The 17833-nt window shown below is 37.2% G+C and overlaps 1 protein-coding gene across 5 annotated transcripts; it reads right to left on the bottom strand.

Moving 5' to 3' along the window:
• Positions 1–992: 992 nt before the first annotated feature.
• Positions 993–14877, bottom strand: ulk1a (unc-51 like autophagy activating kinase 1a). 5 transcript variants are annotated; one of them, XM_067520923.1, is made up of 28 exons: positions 14401–14448; positions 14202–14294; positions 14079–14120; positions 12863–12895; positions 12717–12753; positions 11980–12055; positions 10481–10654; positions 10236–10309; positions 10042–10143; positions 9108–9166; positions 7876–7958; positions 7737–7787; positions 7556–7644; positions 7261–7417; positions 7117–7177; positions 6843–6926; positions 5824–5949; positions 5598–5737; positions 5123–5223; positions 4754–4878; positions 4403–4518; positions 3952–4062; positions 3396–3550; positions 3069–3244; positions 2844–2962; positions 2458–2615; positions 2220–2355; positions 993–2064 (listed from the first exon to the last, which is right to left on the bottom strand). In XM_067520923.1, exons 3-28 carry the CDS (start codon positions 14108–14110, stop codon positions 2021–2023), a joined length of 2619 nt encoding a protein of 872 aa, XP_067377024.1. In that variant the 5' UTR covers positions 14111–14120; positions 14202–14294; positions 14401–14448; the 3' UTR covers positions 993–2020. The 5 variants fall into 5 exon arrangements, with proteins under 5 accessions (XP_067377024.1, XP_067377022.1, XP_067377023.1 ...); XM_067520921.1 differs by lacking the exon at positions 11980–12055 and having other exon boundaries at positions 14401–14877; XM_067520922.1 differs by lacking the exon at positions 11980–12055 and having other exon boundaries at positions 3069–3241; positions 14401–14877.
• Positions 14878–17833: the final 2956 nt, after the last annotated feature.

Below are 17833 nucleotides of genomic sequence, written 5' to 3'. Positions count from 1 at the left end.
GCACTATAGCGCTTTTCTCCCTATTTTTCAGCCATTCGCACATGCACTCACACACGGATGGGCAAGCTGCTATGCAGCTGGCCAACACTCACAGGGAGAAACTAAGTTGGGGTTGTATTGTATTGTACTTTTCGTGGTGCAGTGTAGGGATGTCACCATACTAGAACTTCTAACTTCAACTTGAATTATTTTTTTAAATTTCTTAGCCTAATTAATTTTTATGTGGTTGATATGTTAAATCATCTGTAAACTTCAAAATAGCTCAGTGATTGACGTTTTAAAAATAAACATAAAAGCAACACTGATCCACAGAACACTACAGAGAAAATGTAAAATACTTGAAGTAATTTATAATTGATTACTTAGTTACTTTTAATTGAGTGGAAATGTCAGTTTAGTACTGATACTTTTACAAAGAGATTTTTGTTTGTGTATTATACTAGTAATGTTTTTGAGTATTTAATCCATCACAATGGATAATAGAATGATGATGATTTCCTACATAGTTTAGACAGCTACTGATCATATTAGGCAGGTTTCACATATATAAATCTAAATTGGCTGGCTCAAAACACTGCTTTCATGTTGAACTTTGGCAGCAGAATGGCATCTTTAAGATGTGAAGAACAGAAAAAGCTATAAAAATCTTGAGTTTTTTAATGACTTTAATTTGATATGAAAATTATCAAATAACACATATAACTTAGTAGTTTATAAGTTCTGTATCTTTACAAATGCTACATTTGTAGACAGTGTACCAGTTGTAAAACAGGGATGTATTGCTGAAATAGCATATTCAGCACAATTAAATAAAAAAAAAAAAAATATATATATATATATATATATATATATATATATATATATATATATATATATATATATATATATATATATATATATATATATATATATATATATATATATATATATATATATATATATATATATAAAAAAGCTTTTAACCTGTTGTTAACATAAGCAAAACAGTAATGTTCTTATTCAGTTCAGAGATATTTATTGATGCACCAATTAAATTATTGTGGCACACCAGCACAAACTGATTTAGCAAGCAAACTGTAACTGACTTAAGAATATTTTTTATTTTAACCAGTGTTTAACAACTTATTTGGCACAGTCATAAAATAAAAGTAAAAAAGGAGAACTCTAATCTATGTTTTAATCCACACTAAGATTCAAAGATGCAAAAATGTGCAAATTCATTAACAAATTAACAGAATCTTTTCATATAAATCCAAACTTACACATTCATAGTCAAAATTAGCACAACTGAAACATAAAATGAATGTACACACATACATACAAACAGCAGTTATACCCAAGCAATCCGATATGCAGTTAATGTCAAAACACCTCATGAATGAGTAGATCACCACCTGAGGGCGTGCATTGAGGTCAAAGGGTGTGCATGAGGTCAAAAAATACAATAACATAGCATACATCCATTACATATCATGCAGTAATGAAAACACAGTAAAGACAAAAAAAGGGCAGATACAGTTTTGCTGGTATTGCTGTACACTGTCAATATTTGGTCATATCATCCAAAATACTTGTGTTGGCCAGTGAACTATTACTGTACACATAACAAATACAATCAAATACAGACAATTAACAAACAAAACAAAAAACTTTTCAAGTTTTCACTTATTCACAATCACTTATTTTGTCTTCAGATTATTCTATGTGCAAAACAAAAACACACTAACATATACAGACTGTAACAGAAAAAATACTGAAATCATTTACAGTACCTGATTAAAATAGTCAAACAACCATGACACATTCTGTATTAAAGAATGTGTCCAAAATCTGACTTAGTCTTTTCTGTGCATATGTCTGAAGGGTATTACAGACTGGGTAGTGATTTAAGAGCAGATGCTCCAGTGGTCATTTCCATTAAGAAAGATCAAAGTGCTTGTGTCTATTGACAGTGTGAGGGGATCCATCTACAATAAGTGGCCGAGGCAAGATAATGCAGTTGTACCACTCGCGTATACTGTTAAGTCTGAAGAGCAGAAAGGCGTCGTGCAATGCACTGCTTACCTGAGAAAAGCAAAGAGTTGGAACATTTTAGATTAATCAAACTGACATCTAGGCAAGATCACTTGAGAAATCCATTCACATTTAGTTTGACATAATAAAAAAAGTGATTTTAAGGTTTTATCTTGTGACTGGTGTATCACAGTGCAGCTTCTTACATTTGTCTATGCTGTCAATATCCTTTTGCTCTGTGATGAGTCGGGAGAGACCCTCCATCAGCAGAAGGGCTTTATGATAGCGCTGCACCGATGCTGTGCCACAGTGGAACATCTCATCTAAAGCAGCAGACTGTACCTGAATGCAGTGCAAACATTAAGGCCAAATAAAAATCATACTAGATACATTCTAGACTACATACTACTATTGACTATTAACGTCTCCTGTCTTCACGCCTACCATTTGCACAGTGAGGCTGTAGATAAGCCTCTCAGCTGTAAGTCCATTAAAACGTTCCATAAGCTTCTGTTTGTCAACCAAGAAGGTCTGCAGCCGATCATTGAGGGAACGACAGTATGTTACACAGTTCTTGTACATTTCATTCAGTTTTCTGATCACTGCAAAAAGGAAATACAGCATTCAAATACATTTCCCTATTACAATAGATATAAATGTGTTATGCAATTGTTCCTACTACAGCAACAATACCTAGAAGGGTCAAGCTGCTCTCTGCAATTTTTATGCTTTTAATTTACACAGTAAGACCCAGAAAAACTTGTTTTTCTTTACAGGCCAGACAACCAGACACTTTTCAACTCTGCACACAACCAAAGGCCAGTAGTCACCTTGCTTGACTGTAGCAGATTGTAGGAGTCGTCCTTGCTTGATATTCTCTTGTGCAGTGCGCAGTGCCGATGACAGACACTCTTCAGCCTTCATGTACAAAACTAACTGCTCTGCAGAGCTGAATTATGTGTATAAAAAACAAGTCATTTCCATGATGATCTGTGAAGTACACGTTAAGAACTGTAAAAAAAAAAATATTAATAATAATAACCAATGCATGTTACCTCCATTCTCTACTCAGAAGGCTGATCTGATCTGTCACTAAGCTCTGCTCTAGGAAAGAAACATCAGGACTGCTAAGGGCATCCAGTTCTGGTTCCTTAGAAGATGTCAGTTCCATTACACAATGGACAAACACCAAGGTGAAACGCAGGTCACTCAGAGCATCTGTATGAGTCTGCTGTCAAAACAAACAAACAAAAAACAATCGGTACAATACTGTGAAACCTGATCTTTTTTCTTTTTTATGTTGATGTGCATACATATTCCCTGTTAGTTAAAGAGAAACCCCAATATTTGCTTTACAGTATAATCATATATTTTTTCTGTACCTCCATTAGTGTATCCTCAGGTAGCTCGGGAGGATGAAATACTAGACTGCTTTGGGGAGTAGCATCCATGTCTTCAGCTTCACTGTTCCTGCGGCTTCCTCTCTGCAGAAGACGAGTGTCAGGAAGCCAGCCTGAGTTGATGTAGCTTGGGGAGACTGCATTTAAGAAATGCAGAACAGGTGAAACATATGTAATGAAAATAGTGTGGAAATTTCTGTTGACAAGTTGTAGGTTTACAATAATCATAAGATTATTCTTAATTGATATTTTATTATTTTTCTTTAAAAATAAATCTTAAAAAAAAAAAAATCATTCATGTAATGGCCTAGGGTAATGTGTGTTTTTTTGCCTGCCAAATTCTCAAATGGTTTTCCTCAAATTTTACCAGGTTAACAAAACTGCTTACTTAAGATCCATAGATGGTCTAAATGAAGATTAAAATAAGGAAAGTTGTACACAATAAAAATATAGTCTCAGTGAATCACTTATAATTAGGGGTTTTCAGAAACTGCTTAGACAAGCTAAAGTCAATATCCAGGCTACTGAGAACACCTACCTGAAAACACCCTAGACACCATGTCATCAGGAGGAGTATTTCCTGGAGAACCCATAATGAAGACTGCAGGAGGTGGGCTTTCTGAGCACTGAAAACCACCAAAAGGTGGAGCTGTGGAGACAAATTCAAATGGCTAAGAAAAGCTTGGAAAATGCTGCCAGTCAATGGCAAGACATGGGTCATAAAGGCATTTACCCTAAAACACAAACTTTAAAGCTATTTAATGCTGTAAACACAGTCATACATCACCTCAACATATGTGTGTTTATTTAACAACTTATACTGAGTAAATCACTACAAAAAGCCACCCCACTGCAACATTTTGGTGGTGTTTTCAAGAACTGACTCATACCAGTAAAAACCTATTTTTTTTTTTGATGGCTGTCCAACATTTCTATTCTGCCAGTAGAAATATTGCTAATTAAAGGCAAACAGTATCAGCATTTGTCACCTGTTATATCCATGCATTTCTCACAGTTGAGGCCATCTTCACTTCCCTCTTCCAAAAGCTGAGCTCCGAAGGCTGCCTTCAGTAGCATGTCAGACAGTCTGCCTGTGCTCAGTGATCTGGACATTTAATACAACCAGAGACAGCAATGTAAGTATTTAAAAATTGATTAGATCATATTTTTTCATATTGTGCCATTTTCAGTGCCAGATATCAAGTATTTATATGAAGGAACATTTCAATTAGATGTGGATTATTGACAAACATAGAACATAAACATAGAAATTTGACTTTTGTAATATAGTCATAAAAAATGTTTTATTCATGCTAATATTAATACTATACTGTTCTGACCTTTTAAAAGGGCCATTTTTATTGGCTGATTTCCTGCTGACGTTTGTCTGGGAAGCAGGAGATAGTTCAGGGGATTGCCGGTTTGGGACTGTCTTGACTCTGTTTGGCAATCTTGATTTGACCTGCTGTTGAAACGGAAATTTTTGAAAGTTTTAAAACCTAATTGAATCACTAATAGGTATTCTGTAAAGTTTGGTAATGTTTGATTAAAAAAGAAGTTGTTATACGGTTTTATATAGTTGTTCAATTTAGTGCATTTCTTTGCCTTTATGGGAAAGGTAAAGAATTTACAAGTCACTTTGCTGTGTTGAAGAGAGGGAATATGAAACCGCCTCAGCTAATATGCAGTAATACATTGTAGAAGCCGACCTTGGGGTTGGAGGTGTCTTGCATGTTTGCAGAGCATGTGAACAGTCCAGTTCTTGTGCTGAATGGAAGAATCTGCTCTGGGGTCTGTGGTGTCACTCCCACTAGAATACAGGGGATTAGAAATTAAATCAGGCCTGTTTATCAGTTCATCAATGTTCACTCCATCCCTTTTAAAACACTAAAGGAAACAAACTCAAGCATTTTCTTCAAGTGCTTTCAAAAGGCCTAATTCAAATTAGAGGAATGAGGGTACAGAGAAAATGATATACCAACACTTCACCGCAAATCAACTCCACAACTGTACTTAAAATGACGTATCTTGGAATATCTGTTAATGTCCAACAATAAGTAACATTTTTATGACAAATTCTAATGTACAGCAGTGTGTTAAAGTAGGCATGTGAGTTACTGTTAAGGCCTTTTGCTTAATTAAGATTCTATCTATAGGCGGAACAAAGTCAACTAATATGACTACCTAGTGGAGATGACTGTTGTGGTAGGGCTCCTCCAGCTGCCAACCTTGGGGAGTTGTGGATGTATCCAGAACATGGAGCTCTACAGTAGCCATGTTGTGGGGAGGTTTCACTGCTGCTGGCAACACAGCACAGTTTGACCCTATATAACATTAGAAAAAGTTATACAATATCAGTAACAGGACACCAAGGTGGAGTGGGTGCAGAGACAAACAGCTGAGTACATGCCTGGTGGAGCCGTGCAAGCCAACAGGCTGCAGGTTCTGTTCCATACGCTGGTAGTTTTGAATCTGAGTTGGGACAGGAATGGGCACAGAGTGGCTGCAGCTGGGGCTGACAAGTTCAATGGGCTTACTGCATAAATGGAAGGAGAAGACAGAGTGTTGGAATTTTCAAAATCAGAGGAAAACAGTAGTTTATTTAGTTTACAGTAGTACAAAGTGCTTCACACAAGCATCGAAGAATAATTATAGAATAAGGGGAACACAGCAAAAGACAAATAGGGATAATAATACAAAAAAAAAAATACAAGCAGTAACATAGCAATAAAATGTAAAAGATCATTAAAACCAAATAAAATGAGCGATGGTAAAAGTCAAATTGAGACAAAGATCCATCCATCATCCCTAACTGCTTAACCTGCTATGAATTGTGAAGGGCTGGAGCCTATCACAGCCTGAACAGGTCACCAGTCTATCGCAGGGTCAACACAGAGAGACATACACTGACAGACAACCCATCACACCTACAAGCAATTTAGAGTCTCCAATTATCGTAACATCCATGACTTTGGACGGAAACCAGAGTACGTGCAAACTCTACACAGAAAGGCAGCAGCCAACTGCGGATGGGAACCCGTGACCATGACTATCTGCTGAGAGATGGCAGCACTAACCCCTCCACCACCGTGCTGCCCCAGCTTGAAACATCAGGAAACTTTCTCTAATAAAAAATTCTTGTAAAAGATAAGTTCTAAGTTGCACCTCAGGGACAGATAAAAGGATTATTGGAAGATCTCAAGCTAAGTACAGGCTCATAAGGAAGTAAAAGTTTAGCTATATTGTCTGCGGAGAGGCCTGATAGAATTTAAAAGTTAACAGTAAGAATCGTAAAATATATTCTAAAACATAAAGGGGACCAGTAGGTGGCAGTATCTGTTTTGCCATGTGCTGGGAACCAGTTACATCAATCTTACTGTTGCTTGCATTAAGCTTGCTTGCACAAATCTAAACCAGGACCTCTCTTACCTGACAGGCCTAGAGGGATACGGGGAAGAAGGTGGAGGACTCTTTCCTGCAGGCCCAGGAGCTCTCTCAGCTACTCTTGAGCTCCTGGAGAGAGTATAAAAATATATATTTGTCAGCTTTATTAAATCACTGTGATATAACAGGAATGATTAAATATTAGTGAATATACTTAAATATTGGTTTCAGAAATAATTGCCTCATACTGATAAATAAAAAATAAACCAATATGGAATTTTACACAGCAAACCCATTCTATTGTTTGTGCGCAACTCACCCACTGTAAAGTAGGCAACTTTCAATCGGTGTCCCAACGCCCCCTTCACATGTGTAGTCACCTACAAAGCAGTCAAATTGAAATAGTCAGACAATAGGTCAAGACATGGACTGCAAGACATGGACTGCAAGTGTAATGTCTTACCGGGAAACTGAGCAGGCACCAGGACATAGTCTTCTGTGTATGATGAGGTGTTCCTACCGTCTTCATTGCTAATTTCATTCAGCAGGAACTCAGGGGTGTCCTGTGTAGGGGAGCTCTGCATTTTGGGTTGGAGTCTGTGCATATCTCCATCGGAATGCTAGTAGAGAAATGAAAGATTGTGTGGTCAAATATAACTATGAGAAACAAATAGTTCTTGTTTTTGAAGACAGCACTCACATGAATCATCTTAGTAAAATATGTGGCAGATATATATTCCTTTCAAACTTGTACATACTTGAGGGAAGGCCTGATGGGATGTGGAGGAGCTGCTAGAGGAACTGCCTGACCCTGAACTAGGGTAGGAGAGCGTGGAAGCCGGGGAGCCTGTTGGGAAAAAAAAGCTTGTGTTTGAACCTTGGCCATAGCTCCCTAGTTGACGCTGAGCTGTTTTGTCATAAACAAGAAATAGCACCTACATTTCTTTGTGGATGAGCTCGTCTCCAAGAAAGGATGATGGAAAAACTCATCTGCAAGTGCAAAGATTTAGATTTAAGTAAAATTAGTTAAGAATCAAATTATGAAACAGGAGTGTGTGTGTTAAAAGCAGGGGCGTACCGAAGCTGATCCGTTCTTTATGGTTTCTCTGCAGCAGCCCTACCAGTAGGTGTCTTAGGTTACTAGAAGTCTCCTTTGGGATGCTTAGAAGATACAAAGGTTTCTTCTTTAATTTACATATGAATAGTTAGAAAACTGCCAATAACATAGAAGTTATGGAAAAAAATAAAATGTTGATTTAACAAAGTTAAGAGGAAGCATGACTTGAGTCAGAATATAATAGAATATCTATAATACAACATAGCAAAAGTGGGAGAATGGTGGGCACATCTCTGTATGCAGCTTTATACAGTCACGTATGTAGGACGCATGTTGACAGAACCAACTTTGTTACCAATATATGTGGTGTTAAAAATGGTTTCATAACCAAAGAATAAGCTTTACAAAGTTAATTTCTAACCCATTTTATGGCTTCAGTGTAAAGCATTATTAGACCCAGAGTCAGTACATACTGTGCGTGCATGTCTGTTTATGTCTGTATTGAGCTATGTGGGTCATAGGGAAAATGATAGCCTTGCAGGCCACTGGCTGGGAGCTCTGAGCAGGTTATATATAGTATGACATGAAAACAACAAACCATGTCTCCTCACAAACAATTCGGGCATATCTTATCAGCCAGTTTTATCACTGCAAAAGATAAGCATGGCCACAGGCCACACACACAAGCTGACACTGTTTACAAAGCTTTCCATGTGAGCATTCTAGACACGAGAGATTCAGTTTAAACAGCCAAAAGTACTGGTATGTATTTACTGATTTCAAAGCAGAGTTTAGCTTTATAAATGGTCAGTCCTGACAGGTGTCTGTATCAATTTCTTTCTCAATAGGACTATTTTTAGTGATGGGACTTGTGGGGTTATTAAGTGCTAATTATATATACCAGTGAGACACAACACTAAATCAAACTGGTGGTTTTAGTGTTGTGGTGGGAAGGGGTCGGCATGGGCACAATGACATGTCTGCAGGTCCTCATGCAATGTGTGTTATAACACCTGACAATCATGGCCAGCATTACCTATTGTTTCTCCATGCTGGCCCCTGTTGTTTTTGGTTAGAAGACCAGAATGGAAGTTCAAGGCAGTAAAATTGTTTCATTCATTAGCAACTGGGTACAGAGAGGACAGATCCCCCCGTAATTCCTGTTTAGACCTCATTCTATCATCTTCCTGTGTATTTTGTGTGTATCTAAAATACAGTAAGTAGTATTTGTGTTCATCCAGAGGTGCACTAACCTGGGTAACAGGGTCCTGTTGGTTTCATAAAATAGACGAAGCTCCTGCGGTGTGCTGGCCTACACACAAACACACAGGTTACACTTAGAGACACTTACGAACAACCATTGGAATAAATTATGGTGAAATGAGTTTGACCACAACTTAACAGATATATAATATTTATAAAAGACACAATACATAATACAAATATAATTAATATGTAAATGTTTGATGATGCCTCTCAGGACCCAGCAAAATGCTTGGAGATACCAGTTAAGCAAACATTTTATCAGCTACACCTCACACTAGCCCCTGTAATTGTCTAAACTCACGTCCCTCATTCTTGCATTTAAGGAAACTGCACCATAATATCCTGTATAGATACAGCAAAAATTTATTTTGATCTTCAACTGCTACAGGTGGGAATAATAAGGGATTTCAAAGAGGATCACATGGCTTCCATAAACCACAGGCAAAGTATTCTGCAGATAACGGTTCAACTGTTTTATATGAGCAGCCACGTGAACAGCAGTAAGTAATACTGAGCACTGTGACGCAATATTTGCTCCAGGTTCAGAGAAATGGCTCCCAGCCATTTCTAAAACTCCACTCCAATCTGTAAACAAGGCTTTCCTAATAAGAAGTTAAGCTGTTGCAGCATTTTCCAACTAACAACACTGGAGATCTGAAAGAGTGTCACCTAGCAGGCAGGTGGATTATGTGGTTTTTTTCTGTGTTGCGAAAGGGATTCATCAGTTTTGTGTTTACAAATATAATACTGCATTTTGTTTTGTAAAACAGAACCTTAATGAGTATTTATAATCAATTATATCAAAGGAGGTTCATAAGAATTTCTTTGGAAATTGATAAATCTATTTACCCAAGCACATTAAAACAGTGATGTAACAGCTTTTTGTATCTGGATGTGTTTGCGCTGTTAAGTGCCACTCACGTGAAACGGTGCCTTTCCAGTCAGACACTGGTACACAATAGTGCCTATGCTCCACAGATCAGCTTTGGCATCATAGTTCTGGGACATGATGACCTCAGGAGCCTATGTCCAGACAAACGCAGTTTACAGCTTAGAGGTGTCGAGTAATTACACATTTCTGGCACATTAAAGCAAAGTAAGATAATATTACTCACCATGTACATCGGAGAGCCACACAGTGTCGCTGCCATTGTGTTTGTCTGGAGATGACGTGCAAACCCAAAGTCAGCTGGAGGGTGAGAGAAGTGATATGATGCTCATTAATGAGTATTTATGTGCATAAGTTTGGGACTGCAGAGAGTTTAAATGAATAGATCTTTCAAAGCACAGCATTCACAAAAGCATTCACAGCACATACAGCCTATTTAGTTCTTCTAATGATGTACTTTGAAGTAATTACCTATCTTAATGCAGGTATTGATAGAGTTGGACTTGCGCCCCTCTGCATGGCAGAGCAAAATGTTCTGGGGTTTGAGGTCTCTGTGGAGAATGCCTTTGCTTTGCAGGACCTTCATGGCCCGAGCAATCTGCTGTACAAATACACGAATGGTGTCCTCACTCAATGTGCCCTTAGCTGCGGATCAGAGGAACAGTACATAAGATAATATAGACGGAAGACACCAAGGCAGGAAATACTGTGGGTTTATAATATGAATGTTCATGTCCACATGCAAGTACAGTTTCGTTGGACTGCAGTGAGGCAACTTACTTTCGATTACAATAAAAATTCTAATTTATTAAACCAGTTTTTTTTTTTTAAATCAGTCACAGAATTATCATTGATATTTATTTGCCAATTGACTTGATTGATTAACTAATTGTTTCAGAAATATTAGACTGATTGATCAACCTTAAGTCATTTTTATTTTATTTACAACAGTTCTGACTGCTGAAGTAAAACTTACCATTAACACTATTAAAATGCATAAATATCTACTTCTACTGTATAACTCAATAACTTTTTAAAAATGTTTTTTCACTGGTGTTTATTTTTTTTATTTTGTAAACCATCTATGAGCTCCTTGAAAAGATATATAGTGTAACTATAATTCATTATTAAATGCTAAATAGCCGCTTATATAGCACTTTTATCCAAAGCGCTTTACAACGTTGCTTCTCATTCACTGATACACACACACTGATACACACACTCACACCAATGGCGGTGACTGCCATGCAAAGGTGCTCACCTGGCCAACCGGGAACTACTTGGGGTTCAGTGTCTTGCCCAAGGACACGTCGAAACATAGTTAGCAGGGACTTTGAATCGAACCACTGACCCTGTTGTCCATGGACGACTGCCTCACCAACTGAGCTACATCTGCCCGTATCAGTTATCTAAATTTTTATTTTTATTAGTATTATGATACATTTTTTTTTATCATTTTAAAATTATTATTATTAAAGATTTTACAAGTGATACAAGAGAGTAACCAGTAATTTAAGCTGAACATTAACCCAAGCTATTTATAGCACAAAATCCACTTGGTGAACCTGCTGTTTAGGAATTTTTAAAAAATATTTTATGGACCAAATCATTAATGAAAAAACAAAAAACAAAGAAAAAAAAAATAAAAACAGGTTCCTAACCTTTTAGTTTTTAAGTCTCTTACTTAAAATGCTGATTTGTTTGTCCTTACACTCTCACAAGAAACTTCAATATGATATAATTGCCAGATGCACGACTCTAATCACAAGTTTCACTTCTGTCATACTTCGTGGAAGAGAATTTTGTTTACGATGAGGCTTCATTTGAAAATTAATGTTAGTGACGTCTGACATGCTAGTGGCCAGCTCTTTCTCAATCCATCCAGTATTTCTAGCTGCAGTGTTTTTCCACTGGAGGACAGGGGATAAGTAAGTGGCAGATGGGTGAGGTCATGTGGGTGCTTCGTGAACCTTGCCAAGTGTGACTGCGTGTTGTGCTGCAAATAGCTTGATGTGCCTTCTTTGTAGGGAAATCGAATGAGCCAGTCTACAAAATAAGAAACGATGACACAGTGGCAGAATTACACCACCACTCCACATCAGCATTTGAATAGATGCATCATCATCAAAGTAAATTAAGCTTGGGAACAAAATGAACTTCCTGACATTAGCCCGGTCATCATGTTTTGAAATGAAGTGTGAAACTTGAAGCGGTGGAAATGTTTGTGTTATAGTCTAGCAAGAAAAGTCTTGTATCATTTTGAGAATTTGAACACAGTGAGATACAATGAAAGCCAACAACATGAAAATTCAACAGGTGGGAGTCATTCCCCGCTCTGTTTGTGCTGGTGGCTACATAATTTCAAATGTGTTTTTTTTAAATGGAAAAACTTCATTATAAAGCCAATTCTAGGGGCTTTATTTTATCTGGGTTAAGTACATGGGAGTATTAATGATAATTTACCTACTGCACTGCCAAAGTCCTTTTATTCCTTCAAAACTCTGACCAGGCTGAGCCAAGTCTCTTAAAAGCCAAACTGGCTTGCCAGTACAACAGCAAGCTGCTCCAAACATGTTTACAAGTAACAAAGCGAGGCTGAAGCTCAGTGAATGTCACTGTCCCCTTTTTCACTTCACAGTTGAAATGGGAAGCTTTACAGTACAGAGGCACGAGTTTTTAAGCTCTGTGTATGATACAGCAAACTTACAGTGAAGGTATTCTGCCAGGTCACCTCCAGTGCAGTACTGTAAAGATGAGAAAGGAAAGTCTTCACAAACTCTTTAACAGTGCTGCCCTTCTTAGTTAATGTGAATTGCATTTACACATGAAAACAGATAAGTTAATGCAACTCACCTCCATGACAAGATACACACATCCTCCTTTTTCCTGTAGATAAAACCAGATAAAATATACAAAACTTAAGAAAAATAATTCATATAGACCAATGCTAAAAGTAGAAAAATAACTTTCAAACACATGGAGTAGTTGGTAATGATTATGTCACATTGAGAGAGATGGGGAACTATAAATGGCACCAACAATCAATCAGTGTCTCAGCAGCTTTGCCCTAGGTTACACAAGTACCAGCTCCGTTCTTAGACTTGACTTGACTCCCTCTTGGTCCGTTATCAGAAATTCTTCACACCCCGAAAACACCTAACCCAGGGGACTGACACTGTACCTTACCATGGCCTTTGTCCAACTCTGGGCTCCCTGAATGATCCAGAACCCCTACCTAATTTAGGGTGGTCTGCATTTCAATCCATAAAGTCAAAACGTGGCAAGGCTGAGACATCTAGGGTGTCAGTCCCACTTAATTTGAATGAGAATGAAGGAGTGGGGGAGCAAGTTGAGCCTTGTTTGTCTTTTAAATTACCAGATTAAAGCTAACAGGCTCTGTGCATTGGCGTGAAACTCGTGCTCGTACCATTTCTAAACGCTATATGGTTATTAGGGTGTCAAGTATCACATAACAGATAATAGAGAGGGCAGGTTGTTCAGATGGCAGGTAAATTGACATAATAATGTCTACAAAAGATTCTTGCAGCCTGACCTGGAGTCTCAGTACATAATGTAAAGCAATTAGTCTTGGCTGCTGGAGGGCGACACACTGTGTATTATAAGCTATTCTTTAACTGGCTACACCCTGCCATCTGTCAGAAATAGTGAGGGATCTGTTCAGGCCTGTTGCCTGGTTGTCTGGCAGGTGTCAGTAAAGTGAGAAGTGCAAATTGTTAACATCCTGAGCCAAGTGTGACAGGTTTTAATAATAAGGCTAATTTAGGTTTAATTAGTGTATGGCATAGAGTAAAACACTCATCAGAGTTAAGATATTAACAGACTCTAAAGCACACATTCATTTGGAGGACTTTGAAAACAAAATCCATTCAACTAAAAAAAACTACAGTTCCAGGTTCCAGGCCTCCCAGCAGGGTAAAAACTACAACAACCAGCAGTCATATGTGCACCACATGCGCAATTGATGTGATTGCAGAGGCTACACTGTGTACAGTGCTATGTGGTACTAAAGCCTATAAAAAAGGTGAAAGAGAAGACAAACCATATTTACCTGATAGTCAAGTAGTCTAACAATATTCTCATGCTGGAGCTCCTAAAGAAATGGGCAAATAATTTAGTTAAAAAGGCTCATAGAAAAAAAGTGTATATAACAACAAAACAAAACTGAAAGTACCTTTAATATTTTGATTTCTTTACCAAGCAGAGACTGCGATTTGGCCAAGTTTTTCTTGCTGATACACTTCACAGCAACTTCCAAGTCACGTTTCTGGAACAAAAGATTTTGAAAACAAAGGGGGGGAAACAGGATAAACACAGCAGCCTTAAAATCATCAGCCAGACAACTTAGTATTTGGGTCAAATATAATGATTACCTCTTTATGTCTGCCTTTGAACACAACTGCAAACGCGCCGTGACCAATCAGGTCTTTCCTGTTAAACTCAAACTTCCCAACAGACTCCATGAATGATAAACTATAAACGCGTTTGGTGAAGTACCCGAATAAGTTCAGGAGGCTAAAACAGACGCACGCTTCCACGACTCGTCCCCTGTGTCGGTAAATCCCATTGCATTGATGTAAAACTCTGTCTTCACACGTGTCAAGCTTTTAGAATCGAAGGAAAACGCTACAAGTGAAAAATATCGTGCGTTGAAATTAAAAACAAAAGTGTTTGTAAACAAAAATGAGTGACCTACTTTCCTTACTTAACGATTCAAGTTAGTTCCTGTCGCCGTTATAGAAATGGTAGAAGTCAAAAAAGTCACATTTATGCTCATTCACACTGATTACATATTGAGACACTGAGCGCAGTTATTGTTGTCCTGCTCACCTTTCCAACCACTCGCTGCAGTTATTCATATCTAACACCGAGCATGCGCAGACACGCACATTTTGGTTGATGGTGCCTTCATGGACACTTCGTAAACTTTTTATTTAAGGTATATATTCACATTTTTTTTTTACAGTTTTTCCTTATTTGCTTAAACATATCTGTCCATTTGGAAGTCACAGACTGGATGAGAATTAAGTGAATCAATTAAAAAAACGTTTCTTAAGAAATTTCTTTCTTACAGTATTTCAACGCAGTGCAGCAGGGTTTACAGTATTTCTCAATTTCGAAGATCCGTTTAACAAAACTGGGATCGGTAACATCAAAGCACGGCACAAGTCTTCGGTTGTGAATGCGTTAACACTTTTCCATTTCACACAGTTTTTACCTTGTAACACCCTTGTCTTTTAGTGACCGAAATCTTTGTTGTATTAACCTTGTAAACAAAAGGAAAACACGTTTCCAGCTGAAATGGCTTGCAAACTGGCATACATTATTGCTAATGTATGTGTGCGGCCCCTATGCAAATTTCTTTAAACAGGCATCAGTCCTTATCCATATGTAAAAGACCCTCCTCTGTGTCGCTATTTGCATGTCAAAGACCAAGAAAGTAGTCAGTGTGATGTTGAAGCAAACCTGAAGCGAAATTGAAAAGAGTGAAGGAACTCCAGTGTCTTGCAAATTTCATCTGAAATTTTCCACATTATGTCATGTTACAACAAATAACAAATTTTATGTTCCGCTATATTTTAATTAGTGGTATCAGAGTAAAGGGGGCTGAATACAAATACATGCCACACTTTTCGGATATTTATTTGTAAAATGTTAAAAAAGACATTTATCATTTTCCTTTCATCTAACAATTATGTGCCACTTTGTGTTGGTGTGTCACATAAAATCCCAATAAAATAAATGTATGTTTGTGGTTGTACTGAGACAAAATGTGGAAAAGTTCAAGGGGTATTAATACTTTTGCAAAGCACTGTAGTTTAAACATGGTTGTCACTTGCTCTGTTTCAATGTTGACTGCAAAGGCTGTTGCTGTGCGTCTGCCTATACTCGGCATTTCCTGGATGTTTGGCGTACTCACAGTCACTGTCTCCTCAACTCAGAGGTATGGTGCTAAACATGTTTTCACATTGTTTTTTGTCATGTCTTGTCAAACAAAATTTTCAAGGCACGTGACAAAAGGTGGAAGATTTCAAGGTGTATGAATACAGTGCAAGGCACCGTAAATGAGTATTTCACGTCTTCATTTTTTTGACAGCTTGGTCAGTGTTTCTGTGTTTGAACAGTATGGAAAACGAATGAAATCTAATGCATTGATTTGCAAAAACGTTTCAGATTTTTTGGAATTTGTTGTTGTTTTCTCATTGAAGAATGAGTACGTAGAAAGGGGTGCAGCAAAATGGGGGTGGCTGTGCACAGTTTTATGACCGTGTTGTGAATATGTGGATATTTTGTGGGCCCGTGGAATTTATTAGCCAGAACTCTGGGATTTCTGGGGAAATTTTTTTGCCATTTTATTTTTGTAAGTGCATTCCTTCGTTCCCTGTTTGCAAAGTGGAAAATAAAACATTTGGTTGCACTACAGAAGAGAAATCAGTGTGAGCTTTGTGCATAGAAACACTTGTTTGTATATGGTTTATACTCTACACCAAGTTCTGGAATCAACACTCACTGTAGGTCTTGCATATCAAAAACAGTTGGATGCAGAAAAACTTGGAATGATTTAAGAAATCTCTTTTCTACAGTATTTCAACAAGCCATCTTAAAAAAACATTAAGATACTGATAGATTTACTTAGTGTTTTGTTTTCTACTGTTTAGTGACTGTTTGATAGAGTGTAAAGTTTGACCCCAAGTTGCGGTGGTTTAGGGAAATGAGCTTTTGTTTAATGTTTTTAATGTCTTCTTAGTGTAAGAGCATTTTGTAAAAAAAATATGACATTTTGGGCTGTGAGCTTTTGTTTTGCCCAGTGTGTTAACTGTTATGAGGATATGACTTCGGAGAGGACACAAGTGTCTAAGCAAATCAGAAAAACTGAAACATGATGTAAAAAAATGAAAAACTGTTAATATATTTGCAGGCAAGCACTTCTGCTATGCTGAGAAGATGAGGATGAAGATCAAGTGGATCCTAATAAATACATTTTAGCAGTTAAGAAAAACTCTAAATGTATACAGATGCTTAAACTCTTTCATTAATCAAAATTTCACATAACCAAACACTAACATAAATATACACTAACATATATCTCTACACTAAAAACAATTTTAGTGATTTTAAGTGATTTTAGAAACAAATGCTCACCCTATGGGCATCATCTAGTTGGTTGCATCAGTCACACTGATGGTAAATGTTAGGTATTAGTATTGTTCAAAGCTTCCTTTGGCAAACATAGATTATTAATTATGTAATTCACAGATACACACACAAGTATCTATGTGGACAAGGTGGTCAAAATCATGTAATAAAGATGACATTCAGTTCCTGTTATAAACATTTTAATAAAGGTAATTAGAAGCACAAACCATAGTACCATAAGAAAACAGTTAAAGAATGCCATGTACACGTGTGGAAATACTAAAATATTTAACTTTAAATCTGCAATAAAAGTGGGCACAGAGTGACTTACAGTAAATCCTGTTTTAGGGAACTTCTTGTTGGTACAGTGTAAGATCAATGACGCTTTATAATATGTCATCTTCTTCAAATCTCACAGTATGTTAAGAAAAAAAAGCAACAACTTTATCAACTCCCTGTGTTGTAGAACATGAGTCATATTTTATTGTACAAAATTCTATTATAATGTAAAATAAATTGACAGAAATAGCTGAAGATGACATAAAAATTCACAGATTTGTGTTCAAAACACAACCAGTATTCACTGTTACTTAAAAAGCATAATATAATGCAGCTTACTAAGATGTGAGGTACTGCACATACATCAGTCAGTTCATTTTGAGAGAAAAA

The sequence above is a fragment of the Channa argus genome, chromosome 11 (assembly GCF_033026475.1).
Source record: "Channa argus isolate prfri chromosome 11, Channa argus male v1.0, whole genome shotgun sequence".
Taxonomy (NCBI): Eukaryota; Metazoa; Chordata; class Actinopteri; order Anabantiformes; family Channidae; genus Channa; species Channa argus.
Note: the sequence above shows the minus strand (reverse complement) of the source record. Positions and strands in the feature narration are given on the sequence as shown.

Bases quoted from the DNA above. Each gene is read 5' to 3' on its own strand.
- ulk1a (XM_067520921.1), bottom strand. From the start codon at position 14,490: ATGGAGTCTGTTGGGAAGTTTGAGTTTAACAGGAAAGACCTGATTGGT. The intron at 12,754-12,862 runs GTGAGTTGCATT...TCATCTTTACAG, and splicing joins GTGTGTATCTTGTCATGGAG to TACTGCACTGGAGGTGACCT. The intron at 7,418-7,555 runs GTATGTACAAGT...TTTCTCTACTAG, and splicing joins CCCATCAGGCCTTCCCTCAA to CATTCCGATGGAGATATGCA.